Source organism: Periophthalmus magnuspinnatus, chromosome 4 (genome assembly GCF_009829125.3).
Source record: "Periophthalmus magnuspinnatus isolate fPerMag1 chromosome 4, fPerMag1.2.pri, whole genome shotgun sequence".
Classification (NCBI taxonomy): Eukaryota; Metazoa; Chordata; class Actinopteri; order Gobiiformes; family Gobiidae; genus Periophthalmus; species Periophthalmus magnuspinnatus.
The window spans coordinates 12,621,613-12,645,885 of record NC_047129.1 but is presented as its reverse complement, the minus strand read 5'-3'; the positions used below and the strand labels follow the sequence as shown (position 1 = coordinate 12,645,885).

General features: G+C 37.4%; 1 protein-coding gene across 1 annotated transcript in view; it reads left to right on the top strand.

Moving 5' to 3' along the window:
* The window catches only part of p3h2 (prolyl 3-hydroxylase 2), a 42,201-nt gene that overhangs the window by 17,048 nt on the left and 880 nt on the right, over positions 1-24,273 (top strand). Inside the window, exons 2-14 of the mRNA XM_033965823.2 lie at positions 14,883-15,035; positions 16,853-17,042; positions 19,264-19,395; positions 20,645-20,772; positions 22,214-22,303; positions 22,729-22,769; positions 22,919-23,007; positions 23,074-23,201; positions 23,293-23,388; positions 23,462-23,612; positions 23,711-23,828; positions 23,907-23,982; positions 24,072-24,212. Coding sequence (XP_033821714.1) covers positions 14,883-15,035; positions 16,853-17,042; positions 19,264-19,395; positions 20,645-20,772; positions 22,214-22,303; positions 22,729-22,769; positions 22,919-23,007; positions 23,074-23,201; positions 23,293-23,388; positions 23,462-23,612; positions 23,711-23,828; positions 23,907-23,982; positions 24,072-24,212 — 1,533 coding nt within the window. The remainder of the gene's footprint in view (positions 1-14,882; positions 15,036-16,852; positions 17,043-19,263; positions 19,396-20,644; positions 20,773-22,213; positions 22,304-22,728; positions 22,770-22,918; positions 23,008-23,073; positions 23,202-23,292; positions 23,389-23,461; positions 23,613-23,710; positions 23,829-23,906; positions 23,983-24,071; positions 24,213-24,273) is intronic.

Genomic DNA, 24,273 nt, shown 5'->3' with positions numbered 1-24,273 from the left:
TTTTTGTCATGTTTTATTGTATTTGTATGTTTTTACCTAATTTTTATCTTGTTCAGTGTCCTTGGGTGTTTTGAAAGGCGCTTATAAATAAAATGCATTATTATTATTATTATTATTATTATTATTATTATTATTATTATTATTATTATTATTATTATTATTTCATGGCCAATACAGATTTTTTAGAAGCCAGAGCAACTTTTTTTTTATTATTATTATTTTCCTCAGGGTATATTATTTGAAATGACAAACTCAATTACTGTTTATAGAATGCACTGCTCTGCATAATAATACTATAATAAGGGAAAAACTATCCAAGGCAATTATATTTGGACATCCCAGACCTGAATTGGCTGCACCACATATGCCAAATTGCGTATGTGAGTAAATTGGATGCTGATGATTGGATGTTGTAATCCCAAAAAGTATAATACCATCTGTGATCCGCAAGAAGAACAAGTTTGTGTTAAAATATTTACGTGTTCGTGTGTTGCATTCAAGGACCTCTTTCCAATGAGATCATGGAGGTGTTACTCCCACTGCTCTTGTCTCAAATCTCCTTGGAGCTGTTTTTGGCAGACACTTTTTGAAAACTCACAATAAATTACATTTCTTAATTAGTGTTTCCCATGGATTCTGCTGAGATCATAGTGGAACAGGGGATTTATTTTACAAATGTCTTTAAATGCTTTATTTTTGAACAGTAGTTTTTTTTTTTCTTTTTATTTGTTTGCCATAATACAACAACAAGCAAAATATATAATTTGTCATGCATTTTTTTTTGTTCTGCTGTTTTTTTAGACAATGGGGGAGACTTTTGGGGTCCACCATAGTTTAATTGGAAACTGTTAACACAAAACTTCTCTACATTTCTCGTTTAATTCTTTTTATGTCCTCAAAACAAACTATGCTGGCGCCTTTTTAAAAACATGTGTGCTGTTATGTTTAGGGTAACAAGTTCATCTCAAAGACTCTTCAGAAGATTCAGTGTCTCACACTGTGTGGCCTCATGGGATTGACTTCACCATAAAAAGCATTTTAAGTGATTTTATCAAAAGACAAGCAAATAAAACGATTTGAACCGCATCTCCCTTTTCTCCCAACCCTGACTAAATTCTGGGTTTGTGGCTGACGAGTTCTTGGTTTTCTCCAATACAGTCATTCATTAGAAAGTTTAGCTCAATCTTTAATTTGCTGTAGCATTAGCCCTGGGTCAAATGGCCTCTATTAGCTTGTGCCAAGACATATGTGTGGGTTACCCGTTAGCAAAGTACAATTTCGGGCCTGTGTAAAGCAGAAGCAGATTTTTATAATGAGAGCTGGAGACCCAGGTTGTATTGTGCTCTTGGGATGTAACACATGGTGCATATTACTGCAGGTTTAAAAGTACAGTGTGGTTTAGTAATGTCATTTTAGGCGTTGCTCTGTCATGGTTATGAAATTTTAGCTGTATTTCTTCTATGTGACTGACTTTTACAAATCTCTATATGTTTGCATTAGCCTGGAGAGAGCCACAAAGTAGATTACACAGTGATGCTGTTCAGCCTGTCATCAGCACATTTACTTAAACACACTGTCACAATATGGCTCTGCTCCACAGCTGTAACACACCCAGTTCACCACACTCTGGGCTTGGTTCAGGCGTTAGCAACTTTCACCGATGACAACTCCTGCAAAAGATTATAACTGGAATGGGTAAACGCATCTTTCCTCTTAAATTATATTCAGATGTTGACCCAAGTTTTCTCTTCTTTCTGGGTGTCACCATGACAAACCACCTGCCTTAGTAACAAGTTGATGTAGCTCCAACACCTGCCTCTTATGTTGGATCATATATTTGAAGACAGACCAAAGCATAACCCAATCACAAAAATATGTGAATAGTTTAAGTTATGTCAAAGTGTTCAATATATGTTTTTTCTTTTGTTTTAAATTATTCATAATTTCAATTCCCTTACCCGGAAATTACACCTGGAGCTGCAGGAAAACATAACATAGGTCTCTGTATATTCTCACGTTTAAACACCAAACTGTTTTATATTGCTTACATATTCATTTGTGGGTCAGATGAATTACTTTTTATAACTATACAAAAGATGACAAGAGGAACAATGCTTTGTATAGCAATAACAAGCTGTGGTTGTGGTGCTCACATTAATTAGGCTACTTACCATATAAGTTTGGATGTCTGCACGCCATGCGCCTTTTCCCTCAGTCGTTGTCCTTGTAAAATTGATGTTAATGTCGTAAAGTGTTTTATATTTATCCCACATAGCTTTTCATAGTCCATCACAAGTCATTCCCCAAGCTCCTGGATATGACACCCGTTCTTTATTTGACTGTGGTGTTTTTAGACAATATATTTTGAAAAGGCATCAGAAGTTTATTTTTATATCACATGCCCACATGCTCTTTCCCCTGTTAAAAAAACCTGGAGACACAACTCTGACGCCCTAATTTTAGCAACGTGAAGTGAAATTACGTCCATTGGATGCACTTATGACACTGCTGGTGTAGATTGTCTAACCGGTTAAAATGCACTTAAGCCCAGCATAAGCTCAGTATACATGCATCCTGTAATTTTTTTTTTTTTTTTTCACCAGTAGATGTCAGAGGTGAAACCTGCCCTACCCTCACCTGGCCTTCGTTCAGGCTCACCTGTGTCTCTAGTCCTCTTATGTCTGTCCAGAGCTGGCACACTATCAGTCCGTAACAGCATCTAGTGGTGGTATGTGAGAATACACCAGGGCCAGGTCAGCCAGTCTAATTACAGATTGTAGCTTTAATATATCTAGTTTTGTTTTTATGTGATAATTTAAGCACCTGTTTAGCTTCATTGTTGTATTCCTATTTCAACCAATGATGATGTACATTCATATCACTTCACTCTTTTGGTTAACTGGATGTACCAAACAAGAAAAAGCAGCCCTCCAATCTACCGCAACTGAATGAATTATAATATTGAGTTTTTTTTGTGAAACTTCTGATCTTAAATGAGTTTGACCTAACACCCTTTTGTGTTTCCATGGTGCATGGTGCACTTGAACATTTGTGTCTTTCTGTGGTGTTGAGTGTCTGTCCTCAGAGCTTGAGAATGTGTAGCATGTAGCGTCCTGGAGTGTCTTAGTGTTGGTTATCAGCCTCCACCAGCCACATGACCTCTGACCCTGGCATGGGACAGCCACTGTGGTCCCATCCAACCAAAGTCGTATATCTATATTGTAGTACTGCAGAAGAAATTCTATTGTCTATATCTAAAAATCTTTATCTAAAAACTGCAGCCTTTGCAATTTGAAAACTGCGGCAACTCAAATTTCAATTTCGATTCATATGCAATATTTTGTGCCTCTTTACTATATTGTGTTTTTAGTAGTAGACACAGATGAAACAGGCACTGACTTGCACACTTAATGCTTTAATATGTTGCAAGCTTATTCTCAAGTCTATAAAAGTCAATAACAATGCAGGGTGAGTAAACAGAGCACAGGCTAATCATTTTCATTTTACAGCTGTGGAAAACATCTGCTTATAAATCTTACACTGGCTGCACAGAGACGCCAGCCCTCTTTAAAGGCTAATCCTCATATTAGATTAGTGCTTTTGAATTCCAGTCACCATGCTGTGTGTCAGAGAGGCTTGGTCTGTGTTATGTGACAGAAGCCACAGGAGCAACATGCATTTAGGAATGGGAGGCTAAAACTGAAATGTACTTTTCTGAATAGTTAGTCTAGTCATTTTGGTCATTTGTAACATTTCTGTAGTGTTTTGTTTATATAATCACATTTGAGGATGTTAACCAGAAGCTTTCCAACTAATCTGATTTAATAAGGTCCCTTGAAGATTTTATTGCAACTATGATATATACGACAACAGCAGATCAAATGTTAACTACATTTTGACATATAGTTGTATGTCAGATGTTCTTCTTGACATGGGACTGGACTGGATATGTAATAATGCATTCAATTTATGTAGTACTTTTTTGGACACTTAACCAGTTTTTTCCACACTTTAAGAGATATATGTTTTGTAAATAAATTCAAGTGAATCATGAAAACTCTTGTAAACTTATTTGTGACCTACTTCAATCCCCCTGTTAGGCATTATTTATACAAAGTTTATTATGTAGACGCAGAGATCCATCTTGTGATAAACTCTGAAGGGGTCTTTTCTCTCCTGCTTTCAAGATTTTACTGTTATCTTGGCATTTTAGCTTCAGCTTTGTGGCACCACTGAGGCTTAAATTTATTTTCAAGATAAAGTGCATGCCATTGAATGATAAAGAACTTTTTGGTGCTAGCATTTTGGGAGAAAAATAATGGCCACTCCACTCCAGCTGACAGACGTGCTCTCTCACTTAACCTAGTCACAATTTTTCTCACACACATATACCACATGCTCAGAGGACTTATGGGTAACAGCATGTAGACCCCCAGCCCACTGTTCCCAGGGGAAGAAGCTGTCTGAAAAACACAGCATGTTTTGAGTAAGGACCTAAAGAGGATTTATTCTTTCCCAGTTTCATCTCATTATGTGCAGAGTGTTCTGTGAGTGTTACTTTGCACACACAATAAACCTGAGTTACAGCGGCTGTCAAAGGCTGCTCTCTGAGCCCAAACCAGTGGGCCTTTAATCCACAGGTGTGAGCTTGGTTGTTGGTCGTCAGCACATTCATCTTTTACTTATGAAAAGTTGTAATGGTTCCATTGCTCTGAATAGTCACATATGGCAGTGTGTTTACTGCTTTAAATGTCCTATATTATTTAAGGTGACTATTTAAGCCATGTTGTTAACTCCTCAAACACATACCTGACTTGTGTTTTGTTTCATTCACACATGTTTGAGTAACACTGCATGATTGGGCCGTCTATATCTACAAATCTCAAAATGCTCAGTTCCACCCTGTGATGTCATGAAGTGGTAGTTTTCAAGTTAACAGCTTTTACCTTTTTTTCAGTAGAGATTGGAAATTGCAGGACTGAAATCATCCAAATTATTTTAGTGAAGGTGTGAGGAGTTTAAATCACAGTGGATTTCTTCCTGTAATACAACATGACATCACAAGGTGGAACAGAGTGTTTTTTGTTTGAGAGAAGAGCTCAGCCTAAATATGCAGAGTTTGTGTATTAAACTTGTATGAATGAAACAAAATACAACTCCAGCTATGTTTTAAATGAGGAAACAACTTTATAACTTACATCAGAAAATAGCATAAAGGGGATGATAATATAGTACTAACTTTAAGGTTGGGTGTAGTCAACCTCCATAGTATGGTATTGGACTTATCTATCTTGCATAACATAATGTCTGCTGTTGTGATATTTCAATGGAAACAAACGAGTAGCAGACCCTCCACCAGAAAAGTTACATAGTGCACCTTTAAAGCAAAAAATTACAACCGGAGCATAATAGTTCAACCTTGAGAATTTATATCAGCTATAAACAGAAAGTATGTTCCTGTATTTAGACAGCACTGTGAACCTTTACAAAATATAAATTTACTTACTTAAAGTCCATTCTTTGTTCCTACATGTGTCCCCTATATCGTCCCACACACACTCCCAAGTTCTGTGTAGTAGTGGAAATCTCTGCAGGGGATTTTTTACTCAAAGTCTATAGTAAACATGCTGCAAACTCATCATAGCATTACATAGGACTTCTGCTCTTTGGTTGTCATTTTAGATTGATATCATGCACACATAACACCAGCAACTTAAGAAAAGAAATGGCTACATTCTTGCTCTGTTTAGGTAATCTGTAAATCACCTTGCAGTGGCCTCTCTGCTGTCACCTTAGATCCTGGACACTTCTTGACCCCTCACATACTATTGTTGGAGGAATTCTAAAGGCTCAGCGTGTGACACTGTGATGGACTGTGTAGTTACTGTGATGAGGCATGCTGCTGCTCTTTGTTTTGATTTAGCCTCCAGAAAAGGGCAGAATGGATACAAAGGCTGTTTGAAGTGTGAACAAGAAAATCATCCCTCAGGGGAGAAAGGAATTGAACCTTTCACACAAGAAGTTAAAAGTGTTTTAGATAATGTTTCAGTGACAGAGGCGGAGTGTTCTTTCCACTTATTATAAGTGCACTATATAACCTTTCTTGTGTAGGGTCTGCTACCTTTTTGTCTCCATGTTACCCATATACTGCTGAAATGTTGCCAATGATCTTTAGTTGAAAAACACATTTTTCTTGATCTTTGCTACAACATCAAATTGGTCTGAGATGTAAAAATAAATTCTTTATTTCTCTGGGGTCTGCGGGGGCCAGCCATGGTGAGACATGAGTGACTGGATGAATGCTGTCATTGTCTTTGAGTCACTCAGCCCACAGGCCCTCCCCTGGGTCTCTGTGTTTCTGTTCAGTATATGACAGCTCAGTGTTGTCTACAGTGGGTTTAACACTCAAACTCCACCTCATGCTCACCTTCTGGGACTGCAAATTTTGTGGAAACATGGAGTGGGTGTGTGTGATCTTTGACCCCCTGCCTCTGCCCGTTCTTACATTCTCTCCTGATAGGAAATCCCCTCATCTCCTGAGCTCTATGAGTGCAAAGACAAGACTCAATAACATTTTGTTATTGGCCTCATGTTGGGTTTCCATTTATACTCACCAGACACCCCACAGTCTCCTAACACTGTCTGACTTGCACGTATTACATTTGGTTTAGTCATCTTCCTTTCCTTCCAAATTTGAAGCACAACTTTATACTCAAGTACAAGTAAATCAGCATAGATACTACAACAACAAGAACTACCAAAACTGCATTAGCTACCAGTGCTGGAAGGTAAGAAAGTACAAGTAGTAAAGTATTGTACTTAAGCAGAATTTTTAGGTATCAGTACAGTGGATACTTTTTACTTCTACTTTGCTACTTTTGAGAGCAGGTATCTGTACTTTCTATTCCACTACATATTTTAACTGGACTGAAAAGTAAAAAGTACTTTTCAAGTGCTTTCAGGGGATATTTTTACAATGTTTGTGGTAACATTCACAGAAAAATTAAGAAATGGATTCGCACTTTTACTGTTGACCAAAATATGTATCATTTTGAATCAATATCACTACATTTAACAAATACTTTTAAACTTTTTTACTCTTAAAGTACATTTTTAAACAGGTCCTTAAATACTTTTACTTAAGTCGATTTTTTTCATGTGATACTGAGTAAGTTTTTACCTCTCTATCTGTACTTTTACTTAAGTGACAAGGTTTTACTGCCACTACTTTAACTTCCAAGAGTAAAAGTATCACTGTACTCAAAATATACTGTGTCTCTAAGCATCTTTACCACAACATAAACATGTTCAAAATAGCATGACTTTAATTGGCATTCACATTAAACATTTTTATGTTGAAAAATGGCACCTTCATAGAAGATAGAGAGCAGTGTTGTCTGACAGTAGCAAAAAATAAGACGCCGGCTAACCAGCTCTGTTTTAGGAGGGAAAAGTGCTGTTTATAGAGCGGTGGAGAACATGAGACAAGTGTTGGTTACAGGAGTAACAGAGGTAAACCACACAGAAAAGGAAGATATTAGAGGCCATTTTCCACTCAGTCGGCTCTACTTAAAACTTACACTTTGTATTTAGAGGTTTCTCTCACAAAGCAGCCTTGTGAGGGCTGAACTTGTGCAGGAAGCCTCATCAGACATGGGGCTGGTGTGATGGTTGAGTGAGGATACAGTAGCTGGAGGGGTGTCAGGTGACCTGGAGGTAAAACACTTATGGAGCCTCCTACAAAGATTAACTGGTGTGTTATTGTAAAGGGGAGCGAGAAATTTCCACGGCTGTCAAATGGCATATGGCACCAGCTGTGTTTTTGAAGCAGCACAAACCTTTCCTTTCACACTGACTGTAAAGTTTAAAGGTGCACTATGTAAATTTTCTGGTGGAGGGTACACTGTTGACTTGTCTCCATGGAGATGTTATTGCTTTGCCTAGAATGCTCCACAACATTGCATTAAATGTATCTGTTTATCCAAGGAAATGAGGCCAGATTATAGGTCAGATCTGTGGAGTGGTGTGCCCATTCTCAGTAAGCATACATTTATTTTATTTTTCAACATTAAATGAACTGAATAAAATGCCCTTTCCCTGTCTGAACCTTACAGGCAAAGCAATAACATCTCCATGAAAACAAGCAGGTAGCCGATGTCCCACCAGAAAAGTTGCATAGTGCACCTTTAAAACAACTGAAAATGTAGTAATGTAACAGTTTATGCATCAGTGTAGCGCTGTACAATTAATTAATTAAACTGAATTGAGATGAAATATGTTGCAGTTGTCAATGATTAGCTTGAGGCATTTTAATAGAATTGTCCAAAATCAATCCTCTGTCATTAAAAGCATGGAAGAAAGAGTTAAGAAAATTGTGAAGAAGAAATTGGGCTATTTTGTGTTGTTTGTGTTCATAAAATCAATATTGAAACCCATTTTGGCTTGTTTTTAAAAATATAAAATACAATCAAGTAAATTGTGATTGATCAATATGAGCACAGAGGTTGCAGCCGCACTGCACATGGTGGTAACTTCAGGTGGTAACTTCAGGTCACTCTAATCATAACCAGACGTGAGAGTGCCCCAGCCCCTCACAGACCTCCTCTGTTTGTGCTCTTTGCATATTCACCCACTGTTTTTCTTCTCTATACATGCTCTGCCAGAGACTAATACATGATGGATGGTGGTTCGGTCAAAGGCGTACCAAAGTGTAGCGCTTTTAGCTCGTGGTGGCTCCAGTGTCTTCACCCACTAATGAAAGAGGGCTATTTAACATCAACCATGGTTAGGTTTTTTCAGGCATTCCTTTGACATGACCTTATAGGAAGAGCAGTTTGGAGCGCAGGGTGGAGCCAGAACAGGCAGAAAGACACCACTGTGAGCCATGGAGACGAAAATTCATCAAGGTGCACCCGTATGACATCACCATCGCTGCGTTTTTCCACGCCATGTGCTTTGGGATGTTAGGGACGTAGCATGTGCTCCCCAACCTGTGCGTGCTTCCTGAATCAACATGGCACCAGTCAAAAGAGTTAAAGGGGTATTTGATTTTAGCAGCAAAGCAAAAACAAACCCGTGTCCGGTCCATTTAGGGCAGTCAGCGGTGATCATCAATTGACTTATTCACACTTTGGAGTACAGTATAGGACTTCATGTGGTGTGTGTGTACAGTAAGCATGTGCTGAAACAGCCCTTCAAACGTGCTAAGTGATTTGAAGCTATAAGATGGAGAGGCTAATTTGTACAAGCTGTCACTGTGCAAAATATACATCATGAAACCCATATATTTAATAGGCACTTTATGCTTGGTATGTGTGAAGTCACAATCCTCGTCATATTGAGTGCTTTCTGTGTACGCCAGCTTCAGACTTGTTGAACTGATGACTCTCGCAGCTAAAAGGATCAAACTTTATATTAATAACAATAATAACGCACTGGATTTATACAGTGCAGGTCACCCAAAGAGCTTCACAGTGCATTATTCATTCACTCCACACGTACTGGTGGTAAGTTAGCCACAGCTGTCCTGGGGTAGACTGATGTAAGCACTGATGTCAGTCCCTCCAGCCACCACCAACAGGGTGAGGTGTCTTGCCCAATGACTCAACGGCAGTATGCACTTAAAGACACTGCTGCACCAATGTGGTAAGTAGTATTATTATCCAACAGTCTCTCATCCCAAGTGCTAACCCAGGCCAACCCTGCTTAGCTTTAGATCATATGAGATCAGGTATTGTCATGATGGTACGGCACCAGTTAATTCATCAATTAATTAATTTGTACTAATGATGCTAAAAAAATTTTAAGTTTGATGAAAAAAGTTATACTTCTTATTGTTTCATGTTAAATAAACAAAACTATTGATAACAAATTTTCAACACATGTTTTTTATTTTTTTTTTATTTTACCGTGTGGTCATGCTATTTCTGAAAAAAGATTAATCTTATACCAATACTAGAAACATGTTAAATAAAGTTTGCCTTAAGTGTAAACAACGGGGTAGTCTAAGTTGTTTGCTTTGTGCAAACATATGCGCAGTCCTGGAGAAACTGCATTTATCATATTGTTTACTTTGAGTAAATTCCAAGAATAGATGAGCTTCCAGTGTCCACCACACGGAGTAAATATTGATTCAGCAGCAGTAAACTTCATATTGAACTGCTCAGACAACTCTCCAGTGCATCTCTCGCTGAAGAGGAACCAGGTGCATCCAGTTTAGGGCCCAGTTACATGTCAGCCCACATTTAAAATTTTTCTCTGAGCCAATTGTAAAGAATGAAATGCTCTTAGCTTCTGGCTATTAAAAGCAAATAAAGGAAATTGTGTAAACTTACAATTAGTACATATGAGTAATCTTTTCCACAGCTGCATTCAAGATCTTTGATTGATTTGATTCCACGACTGATCCAATTCCAAAATATACAAGTCTGTGTTTATGTAATGGACACACTGATACCAGGACAGTCACATAACGGAATACTACATTTCCTAAACTAATTTGCGAATACCTCTTTTAAAGTCATCTTTGCGATTTAAGCAATTCTCTTTTTAAATAGCAGCTATTCATAAAAGTGTCGTGATTATTGTGGCTCTATATATGGTCTTAACATATTAGGCACAATTTAATATTTTTCAAGTAAAGAAGAGACTTTAAAAGATAGCGTTTAGAAGGCTATGTGCATAATGTTGTTTGTCACCAACTCGTTACTGTGAATCATGGTTTGGTTGTAAAATCTGCAGCAGGCCCAGAGGAGACCGTAATGCTAATGTAGGTTTGCATTGGCAACTCTCAGTCCCACATCAAGGGGGCATGAGCAGGAGTGGCAGGGCGGGCCTCTGAGGCAGGGCAGCTTTGGTGAGAGGGGCAAACCCTGGGCCCACATAAGCACCAGTCATCGGCCTCCACAGGTGCTGCTTTGAAATATGTGTGAGGGGAAAGTCTGACTCAGGTGGGGCAGTACTGTACACCTCTGAAAGGGTTCAAAGGCAACATGTTATTAGTGGAGTTTGTGTATTTTATGTTATGTGAGAAAGCAGAAAGCAGGAGTAGAGAATCCAACTTACTTTATTTACTGAAGTAATAAGGTAATAAGATTATCATTTAAAACTCAAATAAGGAGTACAAAATGTCTTATTAGCTCCAATTAGAATGCAAAACACACATTATACTTAAGAAACGTTTTCACATGCATGAGTGTTTTTTGACAAATGTAAAGCTTGCGAAATGAACAAAGGTGGACCACCAAACGCCAGTCAGCCAAGACAGCCAATCAACTCTCATAGAAAAAGAGACACTCACAGCTCTTTTGTACTTGTTTGCCAGTCATAAAATATTTAAGAGAACAATTTAGACTCATTGATTTTTTTTGTTTTCTACCATGTTATAATGTTTTTTCCCCTCATCAAAAACATGTCTCAAGAGGTTTTAGATGCCCCTGCTTGTTTGAGTATTTTAGAGATCTCTCCCAGGGGCCTATTTGAACCCTCCTTATGGTTAGCTGTAAGATTCTGCGCAGTGCTCAGCCCACAAGCCGACGTCATCCATACTCCCATACGGCATATATACAAAAGCATGATACAAAACTGTACACAGCAACTTGACAAACTTGATACGATGTGTAATAGTTCATTAGCGGAATGCACGCTCATTGTGTTGTGATAGCGCTCTGACCCAGGACACAAAGGGACGAGGGACTCGAAAGTGAAAACTTAGAAAATATGTTAATATGTTATTTTTGGCAAATATAGAATTTGCAGAACAGTGAAAGGTAACATGTGACCTAAACATGTTATGTGTTAGCAGTTAATACCCCATAGATGTAAAATACTTTTTGCAATGCAGCTTTAATTTGATATACACACAGGACCATAACATTGCTTTAATAATATTTCTTGCTTAATAGATTTTCTTTTATTGGAATAACAACACATCTGTAATAAATGTGCATGACTCAATCTCACCTTGTCCAAAGGCTTCTCCAGCTGCTGCTTTGGAAGCCGTAGTGTTTTGGCAGAGGGATGCATTACCTTTACTCCCAACAATCCTTTGTGTTCCCCTTCTCTTGTCTGTGCAGTCGTTGTTATGGGCCATTGTAAATCTATTATCACCCGCTCTGAGACATGTTTGGAAATGCACTGCTGTTTTACCTATGACCTCACTCTTCCCTTCATCTGTAAAATATAATAGAAAAACATAAAACAGTAAAATGCATTTTTATTTTTACCATACCAAGTATAATGCAGACATTTAAGCACATATGGCATTGTAAAAAAAATTACAACAAGATAACAAATGCTTCAATTCACTCCAATACTAAAACTACTGCAGTATTAAAACTGTCCACATAAATAGTCAAAGTGAAATGGTCAAAGTGAAATGTATTTATAAAGCACATTTAAAAATAACCACCACTGGACAAAGTGCTGTACAAATGCAATACAAAATGCAATCCTATAAAACAAAACATGGAAAAATAAAATAGAACAAAACAAATACAACACAATACAAGAGTCCCACTCAGTTCATGTTAAAAGCCAGTGCAAACAAATTATTTTTCAACAAAGATTTCAAAATATTTAAAGATTAGACTGTTCTAATACCAAGAGGAAGATTGCTCCAAATAGTACACTCTTTCCAATGCTTGACTGATATCAGAATAAGACCACGTGATAATGATAACTGCTACTATTTTTAATTGAAAATTACATTCTGTTACAAAATGTATATATTTTTTCACCATTGTGGTATTGCAATTTGTAATATGACCAAATTTCCGCAATAACAGTTTTTCAGACTTCACTGAAAAAGTGGATTAGGATCAATGACCTTCTTTGCGGTGGGCGTCTGGTCTCCGGACAATAGTTTTGGCCTTTGTTGACCACAGCTGTCTTTGTTAAGTGCAGGAATTCCCCCTTCCTCCAAATGACAACAGAGATAAATCAGGTCTTTTGCAGAGGATAAAGACCCACTGTGGGTCATAAGGTAAGTGTGGGGGTGGTCTTCAAATCACATTTAGCTTTGCTTAGTTTCCTCCATTAATGAGTTAATGCTTCGTCCGCACTTGTTGGATGATTGACAGATTTGAAGATAACTACAGTAAATGGGGCTCAGTTCAAACTCAAAAACTGATGGGTACGTTTTGTTCTTGCTCCAAAACCAGGACTGCTGCTGAGGCTAAAGATTCTAACTCCAGCCAGAAGCCTCTAAGGAAAAACACACATTACACACAACATTTAAGCTAATTTACCATTTGTAATAAAGATCTATGAGGTTCAGTGAGTCCAGACACCTTGATATTATGTATATTATTCATGATTGCAGACTCAAATCCTTTTCAATGTAAATCGTTTGGTTTGTTGTATCATTTTCTATCTTAGCCCCATTACCCATGAATACTGATTTGAGTCCATGTGCAGCCATAACATATTTTTTCCATCACAGTGTAGTATCGGGTCTTTTTAGTGTTTACTTTATAAACTATATGTTTCCCACATCAAAGTGCCTCTTTCTCTAAACAAAACCGCTATGTTACAAGGACTGTAGTAGAATTTTACCACTGAACTTTCTCCTGTTATGATTTGTAGAGCTGTGCAATTATTCATTGTAATTCTTGGGCCTTTTTAATCCAGAGGTTTAGAGCCAATTCTCTGGCAGTAAAAACATGTGGTTTGGAGCAGAATTTAGTATTTGGATTAAAAAAATTTGACTATTTTTAATGATAAATGACAATTATTAAAAGTGTACTGTTCATGTGTAGAAAATTACTATTGAAAGTCATATTTTAAAATAATGAAAAGTCAGTTTTTATAATATTGACCAGTTATAATGATTTCCTTTATGTAAGAATCATGACTCATCCCATCAAACATCAGTGTACTTTCTCATGCAGAGCTGCAGTGAAACATAGGACCACCATGCATTTGAATCAGAGGCTCATTTCTCAGCAGTCTGCAGAGGTATGCGCTGAGTAGAAGCTATTGTGGCTCTTCATAATGAGAATACCTGTCCATGTTGAGACCTGAGACTGATCACAATCTCCTCTGTGGTTTTGTGCGCTCCAGACTTGTCCTGGTGCTGGTCTTCTGCAGGATATTATGAGTGTTATCTCATCTTAGCACTGATCTGACCTGAAATTACATAAAAATGTTGCTCAAGGTTTGTCTAAAACATGTTGCAGGTCATGACAGTTTATCTATGCTAAGTCGTATAGCCATTGGACATTATTTGTTTAAGGAAAATGTTATGTCTCCATGGGGAAGTTTGTCCTCTGTATTTGACCATCCTTACATTTTTCAATTAAAGTGTTCTTCTGATGCTGCTGTAATGTAATTGTACACTCTCTGTGACATGTGACAGCTGCTTATTGGCCTGTGTAATGTCTAAAAATACAAGGCCTGCACTATATCACAGGCACTTTTTGTTTTTTAGTGTCTCTTCTGAGAATCCATTCAACATTCTCTGTGCATTCATAAGAAAAGCATGTTATAGTGATAAATGGTTGTGGTTCATGTTCTGGCCTCATCTCTCATATGGTTTAAAAGTGACAGTTCTTGGTATGACAAGAACAGCGCGTCTCTTTGTGTCTCATATCTGTCCAATGCAGCAACCAGTAAATCTAATGAAAATCCAATGGAATTATGAATTTTTACAGGAATTGGCAAAGTTTTTCTTGTGTTAAAATCGTCTACAGGGCCTCATTGTTTTCATATTTTTGGAGGAGTTAAATAAACATTTTACTATTTGACATTTGCTTGAGTGAAATTAAGAAAGTGTTTTTGGTGGATTTCATTTTGTTTGATGTTTATTTTACCTGTCCTAATTTGACCTCTATACTGTAACTGCATAGCTCTAAAGGAGAACCCCTCTCCTCTTTTGTGTCCAGTTGAAGATGCCAGACAAAGCAGCGGCTGCAGCTCACACATATTTCCAGGCCAACCCGGAGCACGTGGAGATGGGACAGAACTTGGAGCAGTATAAAGACCAGCGGGACGTGAGGCCGGAGCACTTTGTGGACAGACAGGCACGCTTGCATCAGGTACAAAACACAAAACAGACATACTGCTAAACTTATGTGCTGTGTGCATGAGTATCCAATTTTATTTTATACCTATAAACCAATATATAATGCGCCTCAGCAGTTTTTCCTCTTTGCTTAAGAGGAGACAGATGGAGTCAGTAGTTATTGTATCATAATCGCCCTTGTGATAAAGGCTCCTGCTGTTTATAACTGGAAAGACATTTGGGGCGTTTAAAGGTAGTTGGGAAATGCAGCAGCTATCCCTGATTTAGTGCCAGCTCTTCCAGGGAACTACTGAAACTATTATAAAAATTTTAAAATATGTATATATATTGAGCTTATTCAGCCCCAACTACTTTTGCCTCTAAACACTCCAAACCGTGCTTTCTTTGTGGTGGCACTTCCAGGTTATGGGGTAATTTCATTCTTTTCAATGGCACATTTCAGAAAAGTTTCACCTCAAAAATATGATTTAAAGTAGTGTTGATTTGTGTAAAATGTTCTATGTTCATGTGACCAACAAGTCAACACCTCACCAATTGTATGTGAGGCTTTAAAACAGCTCTGTAGTCCATATAGAACTTATTTACTGTAAAATCACTAGCCACATGCAAAATAATACCACCCAAATGACGATGGTGGCTCCCATGGCAACTTCCAGAATAAGGGGAATAGAGCTTGGGTCTGTGTTATGATACTGTACGTCATAGAATTTTCATTTGGCATAATATTGAACCAATAAGTATTTAAGATGCTAAATACTTCACCTAGTCAAATGTTTTTACTAGTAGTGGCCCAGCAGCTTATCAGGTTGTTGTGACAAATGCATCTCTATATGTTTTGCACACTGGTACATATGGCGTTTTCTGTGGTAATGACAAACTTACCACATTTTTTTTTTTTTTTTTTTTTTTGATGTTCAGTGAATGTGTTTTCATTTTACATGAACTGTTAAAAACACAGTGTTTTTGTCTGAAACTGCTGGTCTGACTTAACCTTTCCACCTTCTGCAGTTTATTCCAAACAGATAACGATTGCTTCTGCGCTCTTCAAAGCATCAGTGGGGCCATAAATGATTTTATGAGCAGCTACAGTTTTACATGTGTTGTGTTAATAATAGTTACTCAAGAGTCAAGAGCCAGTCTGTGATATAAAACAACATGGAATACCTGAATGTAGGCCTACAAATGGCATTTTTTCTGACAAGTATAGGGTTTACAATTTATGTTTAAAAAGTAGCATCTGTTCAGAGTACACATTTCAAACATGTCCAGGAGCGTTTACATTTTAGAGAAGACTGAAACATGAACCACTAAACCCATTTCAGAACATGTTTATTGAGGTTTAAACACTAGAGTTAGCAGTTAGTAGTTGTTTCTTCTCAATAAAAAGACCTGATACTAGGCCTGTCACAATAATTACTATGTTTACAAATCGTTCAGTATATGAAAGTTAGAAAAATATATTTGGGGGTCAATATTTATTGCGTGTACTTTTTCTTTGCACGATTTAAGCCATAAAAAGGCTGAATTAATAACTTCTTTGACTCATTACAAATGCAAACCAAGTGTAACTGACTAAAGTGTTTCATTCTGCTGTTTATTTATTGCAGCTCATGATTTTTTAATGATGTTGTAGATTTGGAAAAGTTTTTTGTGATTTAAATCTGCTCTTGTTTTTTTTGTGTCATGGACAAAACTTAGTTTCAATATTTTTGTTTATCATCTACATTTATTTGAGCAATATATCAAACTTCAAAATATGTTCTCGTGACAGGCCTACCTTCTACCTTAATAATTTATAAATGTGTTTTTCTTGTGTTTTTCTGTCTTTAGCAATACTTCACAGATGCTGTTAAGTTATACGACAAAGGGGACTATGAGGGATCTATTGTTCTGTTTGAAGAGGCCCTGGTGGAGTACTTTAAAGCGGACGTGGAGTGTCGGGCTTTGTGCCAAGGACCACAGAAGTTTGAGAACCATGATTACCTGCGCTATCGTTACAGCCTCCATGAGCTAGTATCAGGTGAGAGACAACAGTGGCCCGGCGCACACAACAGCTCCGCCTCAGCATCTGAAAAATGTTATCAAATGTAAACATGACCATATGGTTTGGGACCTCTTTGTCTGTTCAGGGAGAAAGAATTATACACTGCTTGTTTATAACTGTGGTTTCATCTTCCTTTTTTATAAATTACTGTTGTTTAGAAATCACAAAACAACTCAGATGGTTGCATAATCAGCGTTATTTATTGCAAGATCATAGTGATAACTAACAATAGCTCCATACTTTTAACAATGAGAAACAGAGCTTTGTTTACGTGTAACTGCAAATTATAGTTGTTTATAACAGCTGGAGTAAATTTCCGATCCAACTATAAAGGCGCTAAGTGGAGCATGTGTGGAGCATGATTAAATTCCTTGTAGGAAATTTCTCGGAAACCCTGCACTTATCTGCCAGCATGTATAGCTTCAAGAGTTGTAGACTCCAGGGTTAAAAGAAATTTAATTAAAATGGGAAAAAAGATACACAATGTAACTTTTCTGGTGGATGGTCTACCACCTTTTTGTCTCCATGGAGATGTTATTGCTTTCCTTGGAATTGAAAATTAACAATCTCCATGGAAACAAACAGGAGTTGCCACCAGGCCAAGTTACATGTCAGATGTGTGGAGAGGGAGGTCCACTCACTGTAAGAGTGTATGTTCTTTAAGAAGTAAAAACATCCATAACTGAATAAGATGCATATGTTTAATGCCATACTGTCAAACATTTTGGACAAAGTAATATATCTACATAGAGACAAGCAGAATAGTGCACCATTAATTTTGGTATTCAAACTAATATTGTAACCTTCTTTAAATAACTAATCTATACTATTAGGAGTTTACTGTATGTCTAAAGATGTTAACGTTGCATCCAACCCCAATGGAATGGAAAAATGAATAAAAAGTGCAACAATAAGGCGCCATAATGTGTCATGATGGACACATTTTCCTATGAATTACAAAATGCAACACTTGAAACCTAGGCCGCCAATTATTTCAGATGGATGTGAGTGAATCAGTCCTTCTACTTTTAAGCTGATATATTGGTTCAGCTGGATGCAGTAGCCACATTGTAATTGTTAGCCAGCATACTTTCTCAAATGCAGGCCGCTTATGTATACAGTATAGAGAAAATAATGGGCTTTGGGCCATACTTTGTTTGACTTACAATCAAAAGGCTTATTTTACATAGCACCACTGTGGTGCAGCGGGTGATTGTCTGTGTATGCTTATGTTAGCCTGCTTTGTTATTAAATATGTAGTACATGTAGGCCTGTCACCATAATTACTATATTAGCTTATCATTAACAAATGATAGATGGAGCAACAGTTTTTGAATGTTAACATTTATTTGGGTACTTTTTCTTTGTACTTCTGTTTTTATTTGAGCTGTTGAGGGTTGAATAACTAATTTAATTGTTTGACTCATAGATTTTAACTACTAAAGAATTACAGTGCACTATGTATTTATTGCAGCTGATGTTTTTAACAATATTGTACACTTAGAATAGTTTTGAGATAATCCTGCTTTAGAATCAGAGGCATAAATTAGTTTCAATACTACCGTTTATTGTCTATATTTTTCTTTAGCAATAGCTCACACTTCAAAATGTGTTATCGTGACAGGCTTAAATACATGAGATTTATTACACATGAAATGCCTTGATTGTAAATAGTCTATTTGCAATCTCTTTGAGACTGTTAAAATAGATGCAGCACCTCATAACATTTTATGAGAGAAGTTACATCTGGTTTGGGGTGACTTCACTGTACGTATGCACCAAAGGCTTGCATGTTGTCATCTCTTGTGCAATATTTCTGAAAAAGAAATATTGCACACTGTAACAATCACTCCCCACCGGACATCAACAAACAACACGTTTACTACATCGCTCAAGACCTCGCCCCAATAATAAACAAGAACAGCTTACTTGTTTCATCTCCACTGCAGCATTAACAGAAACATGCATTGCTGGATTCTGAGTTCACATTTCCATATTATTGTAACACCCACAGACCAGAGACGGATGTGGTGTTAAGGAATTCAGATGCCTTTACAATCAATGACTTATTTTTCCCCTTTAGTACATCTGCAGCACGATAAATCGGCTCTTATATGTAAAAGAATACATTTTACCCTACAGATACCTACTGCAGTACTTTCTAGCCTCTTATATGTCTTGTGTCTCTTCTCCACAGATCACTTCACTCAGGTGTTGCACTGTGAACATGAGTGTGTGAGAGACTTGGCCACTCGACCTGGACGCCTTTCACCAATGGAGAATTACCTGCCCCTCCACTACGACTACCTGCAGTTTGCTTACTACCAGAGTGAGTGATACATGAACTATTATGAAGTATTATTTAGAATGGTGCACATATAAGACATATTATGTTTTGGGGGTATTTAGTGTTAAACTCTGACATATGTAGATCCTTCTTTTTATTTTTGTTCATTCTAAAGCTAAATATTGACAGCTTAATTATAGACACTGGTCCAATGACGTCACATTCAAAACTGTAAAACTGTGTCATTATAGTGGCATTTCACTGTAACAAGCAGTGGATTTTCATTTACATGTAGTTACTGCTGAAAATGGGCTGTGTGGCATTTTGTAACCTTATATGTACATGTATGACCTGGAATCTTGATCACAAGTGAGTAAGGGGAGTGGGCGGGGATAGGGGGTAGGTGAAAAGAGAAATACAGAACAACTCAAACATGCTCTATCCAAAAAACAAAACAACAAATTTGAGTAAGCTAATGATGAAGGAACGCTTATAATGTTATAACATTATGAACAGCTCAAATGCCCCCTTTAAAGTACTTTTTTTTTCTCCTTTATGGTTTCTGATGATAGGTCGCCCAGGCTTCTTTCTGTGGGTCTATAGGTGTGTCACTCAACTACCCCATCTTGTTTTTATTCATTTAGTGAAGAGTATATAAGACAAATCTGCTGCCAATACAACAAAGATTACAGTTGTGAAAGACATTATGCTGTGAAGATATCTGAGATGAACAGATATCCCTGAATGACAGATTGGCCTAAGCAAAACAAAGAGGGTCATTGAGTATTTCCTAAGATATTTTTCAATTCCTGGAAACTATCAATAGTATAGTATGTGGAAAAAATGTCAGAAACACACACATGCTTTTAATTCTTGACCAATTTCAAGAGCAGAATTATGCGAATACATTTTAGGCTGGCTGTAATTCAGGGAAAAACAAACGCAGTTTGGTTGGTCTTCCCAACTTCTCACATTTTTTAAACATACACATTAGACAGAATTTCTGTGTTTGACTCATATCTCCAGGAATTTCTTGACCTGGAAACACAGCTGATAACATGACCACTTTTACAGCCAATACAGGAAACCTTAAGTCAGCCCTGAGCCTTTACGAGATAGTAAAGATGAGGTTTATGTGCTGTAGTGCCTAGGAGATCTTTATGGCTCTGAATGCCTCTGTCTGACTCATATAACATACTGTGTATTTTGTAATATGGCCTAAATGACTATAGTATGTACAACAGTGTGGTTTAGCTTATAAAAATGTTTTGTACTTAATTATGTTTTTCAGTGGACTGGCTGGAGGAGGCCTTGCAGTGTGCCCTGACCTACCTTTTGTTCCACGAAGGAGAGGATTTTATGACTGAAAATGTGGATTACTACAGGGAAGTGCTAGAACAGGACGGAAAGCCACGAGAGGTGAGTCATTTATGTGTTCAAGACGAGGAACCGTGGAAGCGCTTAGTGCAGGCTGGTTTTACAATGGCTGGCTAAAATAACAGATTATGTTGTAAACTGCAGTTGTAAAGCACCTGTATAATTACGGGACTAGGATTAGTTGTTATTTTATGTAACAAATCTGCAACAATATTCCACTTGATGTGCATAGGCCTGTCACTATAACAAACTGTAAAGGACGATATGTTTTTACAGAAAATATAGAGGTAAAATAACAGATTTATGCCCCCACTGACATAATAATTCACAGCATGGTAATCGCATTATACTGTTTTAATAATGTATGGTATTGTTGAAAACTGCTGTAAATAAACAACAGAATGAAAAACGCAAGTGGTTAGTTTAAGTCATAAAGTTACTTGTTCAACTACATCTTAAATTATATCATGACTACAAAAAAATAAACATTGAAACATTCTGAAACATACTCCTGTATTGCAAAGAAAAACAACACACGGTAAATAGCTTCAAAAAGTATTGCTCCATCTTTCATATATTCAACCAGTGTGACAGATGCATTTCACATGTATTCATTTTAAGGTTTTGTTATTTTAGACAAAGTGTGCTCAACATCCCAAAATATTAGTTATTTCATTTACGGAAGATTATGATTAGAGCTGATCTTTCCATCCATAACAACATACCTGTCACAGTCTGTTTTCATTGCTCTGTACAAAGCTTTTTAGCTGTATGCATTGGCTGAAGTTGCTACTCACTGTTTGGCAAAGTTTGCTTTTTCCTAGAACTGGCCCTCATTCATCTGGAAATGAACCATCAGTCTATTTACAGCAAAGTGTTATTTTCATCTGGTCACGCTAACTACTTTTTCCCTTGACCCCTGGCATTGATGGCGAGCTAAATAATTAAGCTTTGAGTTTCTTATCTCTCCTGCTACTAGGCTGAATTTGTGCCTTTGAGGTTAATCAGAAAGTGCTTTGTATAAATCCCACTTTTTGCGCAAATCTGGTTCTCATTATAGTATAGACCAGCTCTCCATAGCATCGTGTGAACATGTGAGAGAAAGCCCACTTCATTCACTTACAGCTTACATTTTTCTGACCATAAACTATCCGAATGCCTTTTATACTGTTTATGTATTTTAGAATCTCTGAATCTGCACCAGAGCATTTAATTGCTCTTCAGTGTATAAGGGAGTTGACTTAACCAGGATGAATTCTGTGCCAGTACCACTCTGCCAAAGAATCCTGCATTTCACAACCCACATGTCACAATGCCCATATAAATATCTAAACATTTTATGGCATAGCTTGGAAACCTCGAAATGTCACTAGACTGGGAAAATGTCTTTTTAAACGCAGTAAAGAGAGGGGGAAAAAAATACCAACGTTTTACATTTTAATTAATTGTTGTTAATGTCATTGTTATTTTTGGCAATTTACAGGAAGCTGCTTGGTACGTCAGGAGACACAAACAGGAAGTCGAGCTACTTCTAATGGGCAGTGAAATCATGGGAGCCGAGTTTACAGAAGGGGTGAGTAACAGAGTCAATATCACCTTTTGCAAGTTCATTTGAATCAGCCAAACCAAACATAATTCTACCTACAGGGCTATATTTGGTCAGAAAAACAATGTTATCAGGTACTTCTTACATAGCTGCAGAGCATGTCTATGATCTAAAGCAAATCTCCTTCAGTGTGTGCCTGCACTGTCACTAACCACAGGCAGAGTAACAGGTGTTTCATAAAGGCAAGGCTAGTCTTTGAGCCAACAGTGACACCAACTGGACATCACATGACATAGCATTTCTAAATTTGTAAAGGGTGTCACTTGCTACTGTTTTAAATAAATATTGTACTTATCTATTATGTATGCTTATATTTTAAATGAAAGTTGTTGTTTTTTTATTTTTCTTTTGTTTTTTTTTATATCTAATTCTTAACACTTTTTAATTGGCAGAATTACTGGAGTGGCACAGGTGGAAGAGATGACTCACACAGGTAAATGACACAATGTATTCCTTTTCATAGTTTCAAACTTTTCATTGTTTAAGTTACTGCTGTGAAAAAGATACTGCTTGACTAAGTTTTAGTATCGTGACAACATTACTAAGGAATCTGATAATTCCTTGTTATTTTCTGTCTTCTAGAATTCCCTCTGGTACTGGTGGTGGATTGGAATATGTTCCTATTTCAGACAAAAAGAACATATCTTCAGCTGTTTTACGAAAGCAAGAAGGTCAGGCCCTTTCTGCTGGTGGTGAAATCTACAGTACAAGGCTCTGACAGTCTTTTGTGTCTCCAGGGGGCCCTCTGGTGTATGACAGTGTGCGTCTAGTGAAGAACTCTGCTGCTTTGAATGGATCTCAGAGAGTGCTTTTGGACAGCGTCATATCTGAGGAAGAGTGTTCAGAGCTCAGACACCTCGCACATGTAATATATTTAAAATTTAAAATAACAATTTTTTTTATTTTTTTTTTTTGTATTAATTTCTTGTTGATTCTCAATTGTTAATTTTCTACAGTCTGTCACAATGGCTGGGGATGGTTACAGAGGAAGAATGTCACCACACACCCCGAATGAGAAGTTTGAGGGAGCCACAGTTCTCAAAACTCTCCAGGTACATTCACACAAATGAATAAAACATGTCAGTATTACAACAGTACAACAGCTGTCTGCTATTATATGTACAGTATGGATATGAAGGCAGAGTGCCTCTCAGAAGTGCACGACTCTTTTACGAAGTCAGTGAACGAGCTAGAAGAATCATCGAGTCCTACTTTCTCCTCAATTCTACACTGCATTTCTCATATACACATTTAGTGTGTCGCACTGCCATCACAGGTCAGTGTCACAGATAATGTGTACTTTTTATATTAATTAATACATAATACTGATTTTGTATCAGCGTTGTTTACTTTTTTGGCTTTGTTTCTGTTTAGGTCAGCAAGATCACAGAAATGATCTCAGCCATCCTATACATGCGGATAACTGCCTGTTGGATCCTGAAGCCAATGAGTGCTGGAAGGAACCACCTGCTTACACATACAGAGACTACAGGTAAGAAAGAGACAAAGCCTAATGGGCATTGAGATGTTATTTTGTTATTTTATATCTTACAATGTCTCAACTTTTTAGTGCATTACTCTATCTGAATGGAGATTTTGATGGGGGAGAATTTATTTTCACAGAAATGGACGCCAAAACAGTCACGGTAATGACTTATAATTAGAAATCATTTAAATGAAAACTGAAAGAATCAAGTATAAGAGATTGATACTATTGACATTGCTGTTGTCCCAGGCCTCAGTGAAGCCCCAGTGTGGTCGAATGGTGGGTTTTTCATCTGGAGGAGAGAACCCACATGGTGTGAAGGCAGTGACCAATGGACAGAGGTGTGCAGTGGCTTTATGGTTCACCATGGACCCCCTTTTCAGAGAACTGGTAAGAGCCTTTCATTCATTACAGCACTCGCGATAAGGCTTCTGTATCAGGCCTGACTCTT